At 35.7% G+C, this 16,293-nt stretch overlaps 1 protein-coding gene across 7 annotated transcripts in view; it reads right to left on the reverse strand.

The window, feature by feature from the left end:
• Positions 1-16,293, reverse strand: part of CDH18 (cadherin 18) — a 481,117-nt gene that overhangs the window by 101,146 nt on the left and 363,678 nt on the right. For all 7 annotated transcript variants that reach the window (XM_054284627.1, XM_054284630.1, XM_054284631.1 and 4 more), the window contains one exon: positions 13,409-13,528. In XM_054284627.1, the coding sequence (XP_054140602.1) occupies positions 13,409-13,528 (120 nt within the window). The remainder of the gene's footprint in view (positions 1-13,408; positions 13,529-16,293) is intronic.

The following is a 16,293-nucleotide window of genomic DNA, read 5'->3' on the forward strand; positions in this document are numbered from 1 at the left end:
GACACTGACTGGTTGGAATGTGCTGGACTGTCCTTATGCGTATGGAAATTAAGTGAGCCCTAAAGAAAGTCCCAAAGTGAATTGAGATAACTATGGCACTCTTGGAGACAGATACTCTGATATTCTTTTGAGCCACAGGCACCTTGCAGCACAGCCAACATCATTGGCTGGGTTTTAAAAGTACCACAAAAGTTGCAAGTACTGCAAAAGGCATGTGTCTGGATATTCTTCAAGTCTTACATCCTGTAATAAAAAAATATTTTCCTCTCCATATTTGCACCAATGAGTATTTCAACTCATGCTCTACAAGGAGACGTTATTTGTCATAAAATGAATGGTACAAGATTCCTAACAATCCATAAAAGATAGATAGTAATGCAGATAAAATGTAAGGTAGATTAAAAAATCTTAAACCTTACATGAATTTAAAACTACGGTTACTTTTTAACCTATTTTTATGTTCTTATCATGTAGTACAGCCCTATCAAAAATGAAATTTTTAGTTATAATTTAGAATCTTTTAAGAAAAATGGCTGACTTAGGAGAAAATGTAAAGGACATTTCGTTTTGATTTGTTATTCTGCTTCTACCTAGGAATATGTGTCAGCAGCTGCATGAATCATTTTTAATTTCAAGGCCTTGAAATTCACCCTGAGGATTTCCATCAGAAAGGATCTTCAGAATGAAAAGAAGAAAAAATTTAAAATGCCACAGCATTGTGGCTGTAATTTGGCAACATCTGTTAGTTGTATTATTAATTGAAAATGAATCAAGAAGAAAAAAAAATCGTACTAGATTTTACAGGCAATCTAATGCAGTACTTGATGAATACAGTAGATCACCTACAAAAAAGGTTTGTGGAAGTTAGGGTGTTCCTAAAGTCTTGCCAGGTGGACAAAATTCCTGGGAAGCCAGAATAACCCACTTTCAAATGAAATATATTTGTGGGCATTTCACCTCTTGTATGGTTAGCTGGTCCACAAAAAGAGTCAGTTCCATGTATCTCAGTGCTTGTTTTGGTGGTAATATGTATCTGATATATAAACACTACAAAGTTCCCAAACAAGGGAACATATAAACCCAAACAAGTTCCTATACCAGGAGGCCATTCCTATGAGGAACCAGAATTTATAACTCTTCATATCTTTAAAGAACAATGCATCTTAAGAAAAACACATGGATGGTAATTATGTATCACCCTCTTTTCACCCTGTAGCAAAAAGTCACAGACTAAGCAACTCTATTTAAATTTTCATTTTTTAAAACAAAATTATTTTATATCTGCTCTTTTCTGAAAAGAAGCAACACCAGAAATGGATGTTTCAAAATTTATTAAAATAACAGATACTGATTTTAGGTATATTTGCTTAATGTTTTTGCAGCACTCCAAATTAAAAATTCATTTGCAAGATCTTTATCATGGAAAAACTATCAGCAAAAAAGAAGGTTCTACCTCAAGAAAAGCAGAAATACAGAATTTAAAAGAATGATGACTATCCAAAACCTATGTAAAGAAAAAGAATTTTAAAAAATGTTACACAAGTCAAATTAATTTGTACTACAAGTGCTTCATATTGCATTTTACTCACTCTTAGTTTCCTTAAAAAATGGGATATTAGCTGAACAAGAAGATGGTGTGATATGTGTTATTACATTTTTTAATTAATTGTATTATTTCTAATAGCTCAGCATACATTGCAACTGCTGTTTACCAGAGCATTTTGAAACTCTTGGACAATGTACTGCACTACATAAATATGAGGTTAGAAGAAAAAAATTGAGTACTTTAAAAAAAATTATGTAAAATGCATCTTTTTTTTTTTTTCAGAATCAGAAAATGCAATAATTAATATATATTATCAGGATTCTTGAGAATCTCTTGAAGGCAGTATCAGATCTGAAACAAATCTAATCAACTTACTAAAACAGAGGATTATAAGGAAAAATCCAGAAGCATGATTATATAGGAGTGCAAAGTTGTGTTGAAAAACTTAAAAACTTTGTTTAATTGGCCTAATTTAAAGCAGTATTCTTTTTTGCATTCTCTTCAAAAGGGCAAAGTAAACCAGAAACGGTGTCCCCTTTGAAAATAAAGGATTCCTCTTTAAAGCACAGAAGAATATTTTAGCAAATGTGAAGGGTTACACAAATAAACTTATATGTATTTCACTGATGCAGTTATTTTTATAGATGATTTTTACTGATCTATTTTGCCATGAATGTAACTTTTAATCAGAACTGATATTAATTGGATTAAAGCCTAGACTTGGGACATCCATTGAAGTGAAAGGTTCTATGCTGTGATACCAGCTGTTGCCATTTCAAGTTGAAGACAAAGAAAACAGAGAAAAAGAAAACCTCATCATAAGAGAGATTTCTGAGGAAGAAACAGCCTAAGCTTCTGAAGTCCCTGACTGTATTTTCATCTTCAGTTCAAGTAAAGTGAAGTCTAACTGACATAGTGGTTAGATATACAGGGAATTGTTGCATTTTCTGTTTGGACACTTTTAGATGCAATCTATTGATCTAAAATGCATTTCTTGAAAGAAGAGTTTGGGAGAGAAAAAAAATCTCATTTAATCTATCCACTTCCCTTAGGATTGATCCCATGATAGCTATATCTGCTTCTGGGACTGCAAGTGGTTCACCAAATTCCAGACAGATTTCTACTCTTGCACCTTTCCTAGTGTTACAGATAGAGTTGAATCTTTCCTTGAAAACATCATAAGCATGTTTTGAAAACTCTATGTAACAAAAATACTGAGACTTAGATAAGGAAATAGGAAGGAAATAAGGGCCTGCTAAGGAAATAGAAAGAGGATCAGCAAATTTAGAATACCTTAACATTGAATCATGGTCATAAATATAATAAAAAAATTCATGCTTTAGTCCTGAAGAGTGTAACAAGAGAAAAACAAGAAAAAACTATGTGAAAAGAAAAAAACCACATCCTTAGGGACCTAAATTATAGACTGCAGACAGAGCTTTACTTCTCTGCAATGGGTAGTGAACACAGATCTGCTTCTGCCTCTTCTAGCATGAGAATTTTCAGGGGCTTTACCTAAGGCTTAAAATATTTCATAAGCAATGTACTGACTGTGAATTTGAAAACCTCTGCGTTTTTTTTTATTTTTTTTTTTGTTTCTTTATTGACTGAGGGATGGATTTTAAAAATTATTTTGAAAATGTGAAGAAAAGCATCCACCTTACAAGAGTTTGTTGACAAGCAGCCCTTGCAGCACTGTCAGGGCACCAGAGGGCCTGGCAGCCACAGCCTGTTCCATCCCCAAACAGGGGCACTGGAGCAGCCCCAGTGCCAGGCCTTGGCACCTCCTTGGACCTGGGGACAGGCACAGGACCACCGCAGCCAGGCTGATACATTATGACTAATCTAATTCTTATAAAAAACCAAACCAAACAACTAATACTTACTATCATTCACAAATCAAGTTGCAGTATGTAGGTGTAAGCAAAGATAAGTTTAAAAAAAATTAAAAAAGAAAAAAATAAACAGAATCCTTTACTGGAAATACAGCCCCAGTGTCACAGGAAGTCTGGTTATAGTGTCTCCTAAATTTTACTTTTAGAAATATGATGGCAACTCATAAAGGCAGCTACAAAGGAGTGAATTTGCTGGTTACTGAGTTTGATCAGAGCCTATCTTCAGTCTCAGAGACCAGGGAAAGTCTATTTGTACTGATTCTGCTGCTGCTCCTGGGCTTGACATAGTTGGCAAGGGAATGAAAACACACTCCAGAGCCCATTCAGAAAAGATGGACACCACCAAGGGAAACAGAATAAATTTATTGCAAGACTTCACGTTCCCCACTTGCACAGGCATTGATGGTGGGAAGGTGGCGAAGTTGAATATTCAAAAGAAAAAAGAAATGCAAATAGAGAAGACACAACTGGCAAATGTTGAATTTCCAGAATAGGTCACAAGTTTATTGGTGTTTTCTGAAAGTAATTTATTTTTCCCTTTCTTGTCAGATATGAACTGAACTATAAGAGTCTCCTGTTGCAGACATCTTTGCATGAAAAATCCTTTCCTTAGGATTTTTCTTCCTGAGAAGCTGAGAGGCCTCAGGAACAAAATCCAAACAATGGTTATCTGCTGCTGTGGAATGCAACAGGTGCATCTGTGATTGGTCTCATCTGCTTGTTTGTAATTAATGGCCAATCACAGTCAGCTGGCTCAGACAGAGAGTTTGAGACAGCTGCCTTTGTTATCACTCTTTCCTATTCTATTCTTAGCTTATCTAGCCTTCTGATTAAACCTTTTCTTCTATTCTTTTAGAATATTTTTGATGCAATATATATCATAAAATAATAAATCAAGCCTTCTGAAACATGGAGTCAACATTCATGTCTCTTCCCTCATCTAAGAACCCCTGTGAACACCATCACAGTCTCCAAATGTCATCTTGGTGGTTATCACTGTAAAACTGGTGTAAAATTGGTTTAAATACATATTGTACTTCTTAGTTCATGTATATGGCAAATAGATATGGAGGTTTTGTTAAATTTATAAAGGTTTTGTTCAGTTTTTCTTGAGAGGCATCTCAACTGCAGAGGGATTATTTTTTTCTGGTTAATATTTCTTGAGGAGCATTTTCTTTATACATATTCTTTGGCAAATAATTGTCATCGTATTAGTTTTTTGTTCTGTATTACAAGACAAGGCATTATCAGACACATTTCTTCAAATTGTCACTGAAAATGTATGCATTGTTCTAAGAGATAAGACTGATGGGAAACCAGATGCTTACATATTTATTGACCTAATGTAAATTATTCATGAATTCTGAGAGTAACTATATTTTTAAATCACAGGATTTGTAAGAATTACAAAATAAAATAAACTTATTAATAAAAATTATATAAAAGAAAACAATATCCTCAGTCAGTTCTACATTTGTAATTTCCTTTTCACATGTCTACCACCACTGGTCTTGTCCATTCTAATATGAATTAGTATAAAATATCAAATATGAAAGGCAAAAATGTGACCTCAATGAAGCGTATTATTGAAACAATAACATTATTAACACAATATATCTGAAAAACCCCAACTAATAAGCCAAAAAATTAAAACAACATAAATCAGAACTTCAAGAAATTAGGTCCTTTAAAAATATATTTAACCAGTGTATCACCAACCATAAGCAGACATTTTACCATTACCAAATCAGTAGATAACAGCCCCTGGAATAGAACCTCAATGACACTTTGCCTCATTTTCACTGCCACCGCAAAGTTCCATTGTCACCTCTAACTGCATTTCTGAAATTATCATCCTCAACTATAGCAATATCCATAACAGTTTACAAAAGGGAAAATTAAACTGGAAAAGGGAAATGTGGATCAAGAAGGAGAGATAAGTATGAATCAAGACGCCTGTGTGAAGTTTAACTTAATGCCCGTTTCTGTATCTTGATTTCATTTCTGTAGCCAAAATTTCAAGAGTGTGTGTGGGAAGAATTTTTTTCAATGCCTTGGTGATTCTTTCTTCTAGAACTACATATGTAAATAATAACCCCTTGTCTAGAAAAAGGACACCTGTTACCTGGATTAAAGACAATAAAGCCTTTTTTCCACAACAGTAAAGATTGATATGTGAAAGCATTGTCAACATGTGGACTGGGGCAGAGCCTTTTTACAATCTAGTGCATTAATCTTCTCAGTCAGTGTCCTGATTCTGATCCCAGTTGAGCTAAAAATTACAGTAATGTATTATTTGCTTTAGGGTGAAATTTTATTCATTCCCTTTCCCTAAAGTTAAACACATTTTATCACACATGTAATTTTCATACTTTGTTTGGATGAATAAGTTTTCTATGTTTAAAAACAGAGAATTTAAATTATTGGTTCATATCTCCCTTGTGTAAAGTTCAAAGACACAGAGATAAACACATGTTTATAAAAATAGCTCTACTCTGGAAAAACAGACATTTTACAGGCACTTGCAATGTAATGTTTTCCTCATATCAAGATCTTTAACTTTTTCTAATAGATGCAGCATGGTATTTTAGACATATAAAATAGAGCAAACTCCTTACAGGCCTCAATGCCTCTGAAAATATGTGAATGCTTGGAAGTATGAAAAGCCAAGCCTAAAAAATATTAAGATTAGGAACCTTTTCCAATGTCTAATACAAAGTAAAAGCAGACTTTAAATGGTGAACAAAGACCAATTTTACATCTAAGAGAAAAACCATAAAAGATGTGGTGACAGAATCTATCCTACATGATTATGGATGTCTCACTGCTTTCAGTTCAGGGCTTTCAGTCTGGTAACACAAATAAAAACAGTGCTTCACCTGTGTGCTGACCTTGATTGGGATAGATAATTTTCTCCATAGCAGGTCATATGGTGCTGTTTTGGATTTCTGACACAAACAGTGCTGATGACACAGGGATGTTTTAGCCTTGTCAAGGAGTGCTTACAGCAACATGGACTTTTCTGCTTCTCACACCACTCCACCATTGACAAGGCTCAGGGTGCACAAGGAGCTCAGAAGGAATACAGCTGGAAGAGCTGACCCAAGGGACATCCCATATCACATGAAATCACAATCAGCAGGAAAAGTGGGGAGAAGAAGGAGAAAGAAAGGGCACTCAGAGTTGTGGCATTTGTCCCTGGCCACTTTAATGTGTGGTGGAGCTCTGCTTTCCTGGGGAGAGCTGAATTACTGCCTGCCCATGGGAAGTGGTGAATCAACTCCTTACTTTCCTTTGCTTGTGTACATTATTTTTACCTTCCCTATTAAAATGTCTTTATCTCAGTTGCACCACTTCTTTTCTCTCCCCCATTGCATTGTGTGGGGAGAGTGTAAGATGTTGTGTGTGGATGAGCTGTCTACTAGGCTTAGCCCAGATGAAGATATCATTATGTTTTAAGCGGAAAAACATGTCTGTGTATTTACAGATGAAAGATTAAAAATATATACACACGTAAATAAAAGCATGTCTACCAACAAAAGGAACACAGTACAGTAGTCGAATTCAATCTCCAAAACAGAGGGTTTATCTCACAGGAGAAGAAAAACAAGGTTAGAACATCAGGCAATCTTTTTTTCCCAGTTTGCTGCCTCTTATGCCTGTCCTTTTTAACTATATGATGAATGCTGGGAGAGAAAGTATTGGTAGATATCAAACAAAGAAAATACAGTGCCAGAACACTGTTCCTGACGTGTGACCAATCCATCTTGTGCCCTAGAAAGCCTGCTCCACAAAGTTTCCTGGAAGTGGATGCCAAAGATTGCATAAGGATATAAAAGAGGGATGATATACCACCAAATATCAGTAATCCTAAGAGTAAATGAGCTAGATTGAACAGAACATTCTGCCCCTCCTCTTTGTACACTTTTGATTAGAAAAGGACTTTCTGCATTGTTTCCATGATAATGGAAAACAAGGTCTAAGCAACAAGGTTTTTAGTGGAACCAATGCCCTCAGAAAGTCTCTGACTGTATCAAAATGTTGTCCCCAGAAACCTAAAAGAAGCAGCAGATCGTTCTGCTGTCTGATGGCTTGAGTTATTCTCCAAATGACTCTTGGGAAAACAGTAAGAGTATATCAATGTTTTGAACACAAAAGAAAACTGTGAGAATTAAGTCCATTGTTCAGAGAAGTTTTTTTTAAAGTGTCAGAACTGTAGGTGTAGAAAATTCAATATTTACTTTAAACTGAAAGCAAAAGACATTACAATATTTACTCTTAGCTTAGAGCTGACAGATGACACTCTCAAACAAGTGTTCATGACAATATTTTTAGATGATGCACATATTTCTGTTCCTGTAGGAATGGAAGAGCGCACTGCACAGTACCTGGTGGAATTAGAAAAACAAGGTAAGACTCTTTCAAATTTTGAGTTTGAATTCCTAGTGATCCTCTTGTCAGTGAAGTGCAGACATTGGAAAAGGTCTACACTAGAGAGGTAATTTCTGTTACAACATTTCAGAAATTCCTTGAGGGAAATCAAACCTATGTAAACCTGAATATGAAATACAGTTATTAGAACTTCAAGATAAAATTTCAGTAACTATGTAAAAAAATCATGTTATTTTAATCCTACACACTTTTAGAAAAATGTAACACTTATTACAATAACTAAACTTTCAAACTGATTCTTGACTGTGACCAGTCAGTATCAGTACCCTTGATACATACAATGGAGCTTTCACCAATAGCTATAAATAAGTGTTCTGCAATGCAAGAACATTTAAAATTCAGAAATTTCATCACAGGCATTTCTTTATCTAGCTCAAGCAGAATGTGTCATTAGTAAAATTTTATGCTTGACAACCCTTTCGGTGAAGATTTTTTTTCCTTAATATCTAACCTAAACCTTGCCTGGCCACTTTGTGGCCTTTTTTTATTGTCCCATGACTTGTTACTTGTGAGGAGAGACAGACTTCCACCATGGTACATTCCACCTCCTTTCAGGCAGTTGTAGAGAGCAATCAGATTTCCTCAGATCGTCCTTTTCTCCAGATAGGGCAACATAATTTCCCTCAGCTGCTCCTCACAACACTTGTGCTCCAGACCCTTCACCAGCTTCATTGTCCTTTACACACACATGGTGTCCAATTACAGTTTAAAAGCCCACCTGCAAAAACTGTGGGTAGATGAGGCAAAGTACCCTATAAGATGTCTACAGGAGCCTGGGAACTGGCTGTCGTGCCTTAGTTGTGGATTTTGGGCATTGTCATAAGATATTCCTTCAGATCAGAAGCATTCAACCTATGTTAGATACTGCTATAGCACTGTAAGGTCATTTAAAAATTATTGGAGCCTCTGAGCAGAAAGCAATGAGATTACTAAACAAAATTCATTTTCACATTCACTTAGCAGTCCAATATGAACTAACCTGCATTTCAGCAGGGAATCACTAAACCCAGTAAACATGCTTATTAAAGAGATGTTACTAAGATATTTCAACTAAAACAAGTAAGAATTCTTCATAAGAAAAATAGGGATGCTTGTTCAAGAATGTGGCAGAAATTGATTTTTTATAGTATTTTCTTGTGATATGATTTTCTATGTATGCAGGGACATAGGGTCATGAAATATCATTATTCCAATTAGGACAGTAGATTCTTATCTGGAATACCATGACAGGCTGTTCTACTAATGCATAAAAAGAGTGCTCTTGTTTTTTGAACTGGAACTCTTGTTTTTGGAACATGTGTATTTAGGCATTTCAAAAGATGCTCAGAATTTGAAGACAGGTAGCGTAGCAGATGCATATGTGAAAATGTGGGAGTACGAGAAGGGAGAACCATATTAAAACACTAAGTATCTGAATAAATTATTTGCTCTCCTGTAAACTAAAAACTTCACTTTTTATTTTCTCTTTACAGAGAAGTTAATGATACTATAAAAGTATAAGCATTTAACCTTTTCTAGGGTTCCCTGAATATTTTGATTTAAGAAAACATACAATCTTATATGAATAATCTTTGCAAATGTACATAAGATGTAGACATTTACTCCTTCCCTCTCTCTTGCCATAGTTACAAGAACATTCTTATTTATAAAATTTCAGCTGAGTGCTTTGCTGCAGATGGGGAGGAAAACAAATAGTAAACACTAGAGGCTATTGCAGGTAATTATTAATTACATAACTAGTTACTATTACACTCCACAGATAATTACCAAAAGTAATTAATAAACACAAATAGAGAGCAATTAATAGAAAGCCATTCAATATCAATTGATTTTGAAAGTCTTAAAACTTTAGGTTATGCATGGAAAGTAGTTTTGACACTCACAGCCAAAATTGCATAGTTGCAGCAAATTTCTATGCAGAGAATTCACAAATTTTCCCCAGAGGAAAACAAAACAAAACACAGGTCTTGCAGCAAATCAACTGATAAACTATATTGTTGGCAGTCTAATGGAGATGAGGTTGCTGCACCTTCCTATTTTTAATCCATGATTTAGAAGCAATGTCAGGTCAAGCGCTGTTCCCATAAGGCACATTCACAGATGCAAAGCGCAGCGGGTGACACGCCAATGGGACGGTTCAGCACTCAAACACAAACAGCACAAAAAGCCTCATTCTTCTCCAGCTGACCAGAAGGAAGGATGATTTATAATTGGAAATATACTCACAACAATCAGCATGGATTGCTCCTGTAACTTGCCATATTTGGTCTATCCAGTAACCTTGCACTTGGCGCCATCTGGACATCCAGCTCTGGGGCCTTCAGCTGCCCTCCAGCTCCAGGTACACATCCCCTTTTTATCCTGGACATTGTCCCACATCTCCACTCATCCCAGTACACTTATTGATCCCTCACAGCCTTACACACTGAGTACATCCAGTAGCAGTACCTTGACCCCTTGGGCACTCAGTTCCCAATGCCATCCAGCTGCTCCTGGCTCCCTGGTCTCCCCTTGCCTCACGCACAGAGATACACAACTACAAACAGGACTACCAAACCACACACCACACAGTTGCTCTAGATAACTGTGGTCTCGGCTCCTCCGACAGTTAACTCCTGAGCTTTCTGGTCTGGACATTGGGCCAAATGGACATCCATCACCCAAACCACTCATCCAGACTGCTGACCATGTAGTAATACCATACTGTAATACACCTACAGTCTGCATTTACCAGTTTGCTGACACCAGACGCACACCAGACCCCTTTAACTCATTGTTCTGCTCCAGCAGCCAGCGCTTAAATCTCCACTCACACAGGCATGCAAGAGCGAGACCTTTTACTCAGGAAATGGAGCATAATAAAATACAGAACAGACTGCTGATCCAGGGCAGGGCATGGCCAGATAACAGTGCTGAGCAAAGCCTGTTTGCATATGGCTGGCCCCTTTAATCCTCTTACCTCTCCATTCTCTCTTGCTTTTCTCTCCCCAGTCCATCTCAGTCATCCCTTTCCCTGTCCATGGTCCTTCCTGTAGATATCCAAGAGTAAGTCTGTACGAGTCCCATAATCTGCATCTCCTAATGTGTCCCAGAGCCCTATTAGCAGTAACTTTCTCAGTAGGAAGAGTGGTCAGAGCAGTGTCTCTTTTTGGTTCCTCCTGATGGGTTTCAGAACTGGTCCATAGGGTTGAGGTTGTCCTGGGTCAACCCTAGGGGGAGCTCAGGCTCCAGTCTGTTTAGGGCAGGAGTTTTACTCTCCCTGCACTGCTCCTCTGCCCCACTTTGTGTGGAGAAGAGCCTTTTATCAGGTAAGCTGACAAAGCTCTTCTGCCAAAAACACTTTTCCTGCTTCAGAGTTTGTAATTTGGTGCTGTTGCTTTATTACACTTTAAATGTATGAATTCTATAGCCTTATTCTATAATCTTATTTAAACTATTCTAACCTAGGCTTCTAAAAATCCATAACTTTATTGTCTTCAGATATTAAGTTGCTTAAAAGCAAGTATAGGCAGTACTAAGCTAGAAGTAGCAGACTTTTTAAGATTAGTATTCACATTAGAGCTTGATCTCTATTTCTGATAGCTTCAAGAAACTTTACTGATCATGATACCAGGCTGCATAAACAACATTCAGTCATGAATGTTGGGACTCTCCTCTTTGCCGTTTTTGGACCTCCTTTGTTGTAAAGGAAGTTCGTGCATGTAAGTGTAAATTCAGAACACTTCCAGAAAGTATACTTAAGCTGGAATTGAACAATTGAGGTATTAGGAAAAAAGGCAAAGAAATGCTTGAAAATTCAGAAGAGTGATGTTGTAAAAAATGAGTCTTAAACTCCAAAAATTCAAAGTGAAATTTTATCGTGAAAAATGCTATTCATCAAGAATTTCCCATCTTTTCCAATATTATTCTTCTTCCCATTTCATCATGGCAAATTAAATTAACTGCTGTTCTACAATTATAAAAAGGCAACATAAAAACCAAAAAGCTTCCTCCTGTTTTTTCATTGTCACACTATTTATCTCATTTTCATTTTTTCATAGACTATGGTATCGGGATAATTTTCATATTCTACACAAATATAAAAAAGAGTTTAAGTTCATAAAGTGTTATTAAATCCCTGTCAAAGCCTAAGGCTTGAGGAGTGAAAATAGACTACCATCTGTTGTTTCATTATACATACAACAATGCTATTTCTTGTGTGATATAGACTTGATACAGAGAATTTCCATTATGATTCCTCACTGACTGAATAGCAGCTCCAGACTACAAGGTCTATACCATTATAAAAATAAAAAATGCAGGTTATTGCTTCAGAGTGCCTAAACGGTTTTAGAAATATGAACTAGTTATATTTCTAAGGGCAAGAAGAATGTGAGGACTGTACCACAGATTTTCCATTCCAGGCCTTTCTTACATGACCCCCCAAATTTTTAGAAAATTTTAGGTTGAGACAGACCTTCCTCTGAGGATCAGGGAGTTTGGTCTCCTTATCAAAGCAGCGCTAACCTCAAAGCTCTCTGAGATGGCACAGATACACTTCTCTTGTAGTGAAACCAGGGTACATCTCCAGGTACCACAGAGACCAGTGTACACAAGCCAAGAAACTTAAGTGCAAAAACAGTAAAATGGAAACCATTTACACTATAGTTAATTCACTCCAGCACATTTAAAAAATCGATATTATTCCCTACAGTTAACTAGGGGAAAACGACACTGTTCAGTGTGCTTTTTTTTCCCCCCTCAGTATTAAAGCTTTGATATAGACAGGGAAAAACAGTCAAAATTTAAATAAAAATATACTCCCTTAAATTATATTTACCAATTATTGAGGACTTCAAATACACACTTAAAATGTATAATCATGTTAATATCATTATCATAATAATGCTCTTCAAAAAATCACAAACTAATAACAACTCCCATCCCCAAAAGAGATTTTTCCTCTCTTTAAATAAAACAGTTTGAATACATTATACATGACTTACACTTTATGGGAAAAAAAAAGATGATGCATAGAGTTTAAGCATAAATATTTAAGTTCATTATACTTCTCAAATCCTAGAATTAATTTTCAGTTAAATGGCAGTCCTGAGGTTTTATAAAAAACACAAATTATAACAATTTATATTGGCATGTGCTGAAGCATACATCCAATAATCCTCCCAAGCCTATCCTTCAGACAAAACAAAGCATTGAAAATCATGTGTTAGGCATACTTGAGTCACTTCCTAAACAGAGGCTTGAAAAGATGAAAGAGTGCTATTGCAGTTTGGCTGAATGTTTCACATCATGACATGATGCAGAATTAATTCTGTACACAGCAGGCTCATTTTAGTACTCAGCAAAACATAGCACCTTATAAATTTCATAGTGCTAAAGAAAGAAGCAGCCTACAAAAACACTAAGAAAAAAATCCACATATCTGCATTGTGTACATTGCATTTCACCTACCAAACTTAATTAACTTATGCAACATAATAGCTAAATCACTTCAACAGAAATATAAAATACCCACCTGTTTTGGGGTCAACAGAGAAATATGGCTGTCCCTGAAGAATACTGTACACTACTCTGGCACTGTTTCCATATGTGGGGTCATCTGCATCTGTGGCTGTCACCTGTAGAACAGATGTACCTGTATATATAAGAAAATAAACATTAACTTGCAATAAATAAAATTTTCCAACAAATATTTTCAAATACATTTTAAAAAGCTCCAAAATCCTCACATTCTAAAAAATAAGAGATTAATATCATGCTACCATTATATAATTTTTTAAGGAAAAATAATTGCATCAATTTGAAAAAAAATTGTCTTTATATGTGTATGCATAAATTGGTTACACACATACAAACTTAAACAGAAATTACAGAGATGTAAATATAAATAAATAGTAACTACATATTACACATATTTACATATGTTCTATACACATAGATCACAAACTTGGATATTGACTTCTAAATAACAGATTTATGGACTTCAGGATTATCTTTATGCGCAATACAAATTAATGTTGAAGTATTAAAAGTAACTTGTAAAAATGCCCCCAAATGAATAGAAGTTGCTAAATAAATATAAAAATTCAGCTATTAGAAGGCATCAAAGATGTGAAAATGAAATAACTTCTAGAACCTGTTTGGGGATGCAAATTAGAAATATGAGTTCAAAAGAAAATTATTTTTTATGCTAGTAATAAAGACCACTAGAAGAATAAAATCACAGTTTCTAGCATATCACTAGGTGGGATAAGTTAAGAGCAACCCTTTTGAGAAAATGAAATGCATAAGTACTGCACAGATAGAATGGAGACAAGTGATTTTTTTTCATTTTAGTGTATTTTTCAAGGCATGTAATGATGAAGCTTTGCTATCACTGCCAAACACTTCCCATAAGAAATCAGTGCATGTAAGACTGTGAGTTAATAAAGGCTCAGACTTCATTCTATTTGTTTATCTTTATGCAGACACAGCTTTATACAGGCTCCTTGGTCCAGCATTAAAATACCATGATAATAGAACAGGCTGCTCTCACATAACTTGGCATCTGAAAGCAGATTCTCATCTAAATTAACCACTGAGGTATCACATCAACTCTGAGGTGTTCAATTTCACATTTAGTGGAGAGGAGAAGTGTGTTTCTGAATTGAAACCCTTGATCTCCTTCATTTGTTGCACTTTGATTTTCCTTATAGAACTGTTTCAGAGCATGCTACCTAAATTTTTTCAGATGCGACTAAACCAGGAGATGTGCTTTAGCGGCACATCTGATTTATTCTGACTGCTAATAGGCACATAATCTCAGAGACCAGGCAAGAGCTAATCTAAAACAAGATTTCACAAATATATGTGGCATGGACATCATTTTCTCTTGTTCCAGTTGTTCAGCCTCTTAGATCAATTTCCATTGTACAGAAACATTTGTTAATGTGCACGTCCTCAGTATGCACTTGACTTAGAAGTATGCAAAGTCATGGAGTCTCACTTCAGGTGCAGCAAACTAACCATACAAACATCCACAGATTTGGTTTCTACCCTCTTTGAAAACTCTTCCTTCACTTTTACCATGTTAACTTGGACACCAAGAGCTGCTGTTTGTATCACTACTAGAGACTTAGTAAAAGTGTATGTAAGTGCTCTGCATACTTAAATACAGTGTCTCCTGCTTTCTGAAAAGCCCAGGTGTATTCAGTCTCACAAATAAATGTATTAACAAACCAAGTATAGGGATCCTTGCATGATTTTGAAGTGGAATACTGTAATAAAATCAAGCTGGAGCTAGTTGTATGTTCACAATTATTGAGATGTAAATGGTATAGGTAACTAAACTACTGTGTTTGTGTTCCTGCGGAAAGGTAAACAAATGTGAATGAAAGTTTGTTTTCTCTTGAAATGTTCCAGAAATCAGTTCAGGCCTATTTATTTGCTATCTAAACATAAAAAAAGAGGTCACATCCAGGAGCAGACATTTCCTCCTGCTAGTCCATGACATTGGAATGCTGTAACATATTTCTGCAGCCCAGTTTGCAAATAATTTCTTGCTTGAGAGGAACTTGTATGGTTCAATCTTGTGGAATCACTGAAGATTAATAGTTTATGGATGCAGAATGATTTTATTTTGTAGTCATGTAAAACAAAAGCATATCCATTCAAGTGGTATAGTCAGTCACCTACCCGAGTTTACTATCCAGAATGCTGGGCAACCTCTGTACCTTTTTGTCTATACTTTTTCCTTTTTCCAGGAAAACAGTTGCCAACAGTGTGAGTTTCCATTAGCACTTTTCCCCAGAATTCTAGGAAATCAAGATAGCTCTTGAACTTGATAAAAGTATTTCGGCTATTTCAGAACAAAAAAAAATCAGAAATATTGTTTTTTCATAATTCTCTCCTTCTTTGAAGACTTTCTTCTCTCTCCTTATTTTAAAAGAATCTTAGCACTTGTATAACTCATTGATGTGAGAGAAAAGAAACAAAATGAGTGAAAGGTATAATCTGACATAAGCAGCTGACTGGTGTTTTTATCATGAATGGAATGCCATTGTATCCAAAATTTGCCACAGTGATTTTTCTAATACAACTGTATTTCTCTCCCATGAAACACCTGATAATAGCAATTTAGCATCAAATAGTGGCAAAGTGCTCTCTTTCTACCTAAAAGAACCCTTAGAATCTCAAATTTTAACTCAACCTCTCACCCTACCTCAAACTCTCATTCAGTGGAATGAAGCACTTGAGAAGCTTAACTTCTTCACTGTCTCACACGAGCACACTCAGCATTTTATAAGATATCCCCATACCATCCTTTTGCCCAGTTCTTGTGTGATTTGCTGAGCACTGAGGAAAGGCAGTTTGTGAGAGCTGCAGGTTAGAATGCCTTTACAAAAAAAAAAAAAAAAAAAA

The sequence above is a fragment of the Melozone crissalis genome, unplaced genomic scaffold, assembly GCF_028551555.1.
Source record: "Melozone crissalis strain CALT ecotype California unplaced genomic scaffold, PUWL_Pcris_2 ptg000042l_1, whole genome shotgun sequence".
Classification (NCBI taxonomy): Eukaryota; Metazoa; Chordata; class Aves; order Passeriformes; family Passerellidae; genus Melozone; species Melozone crissalis.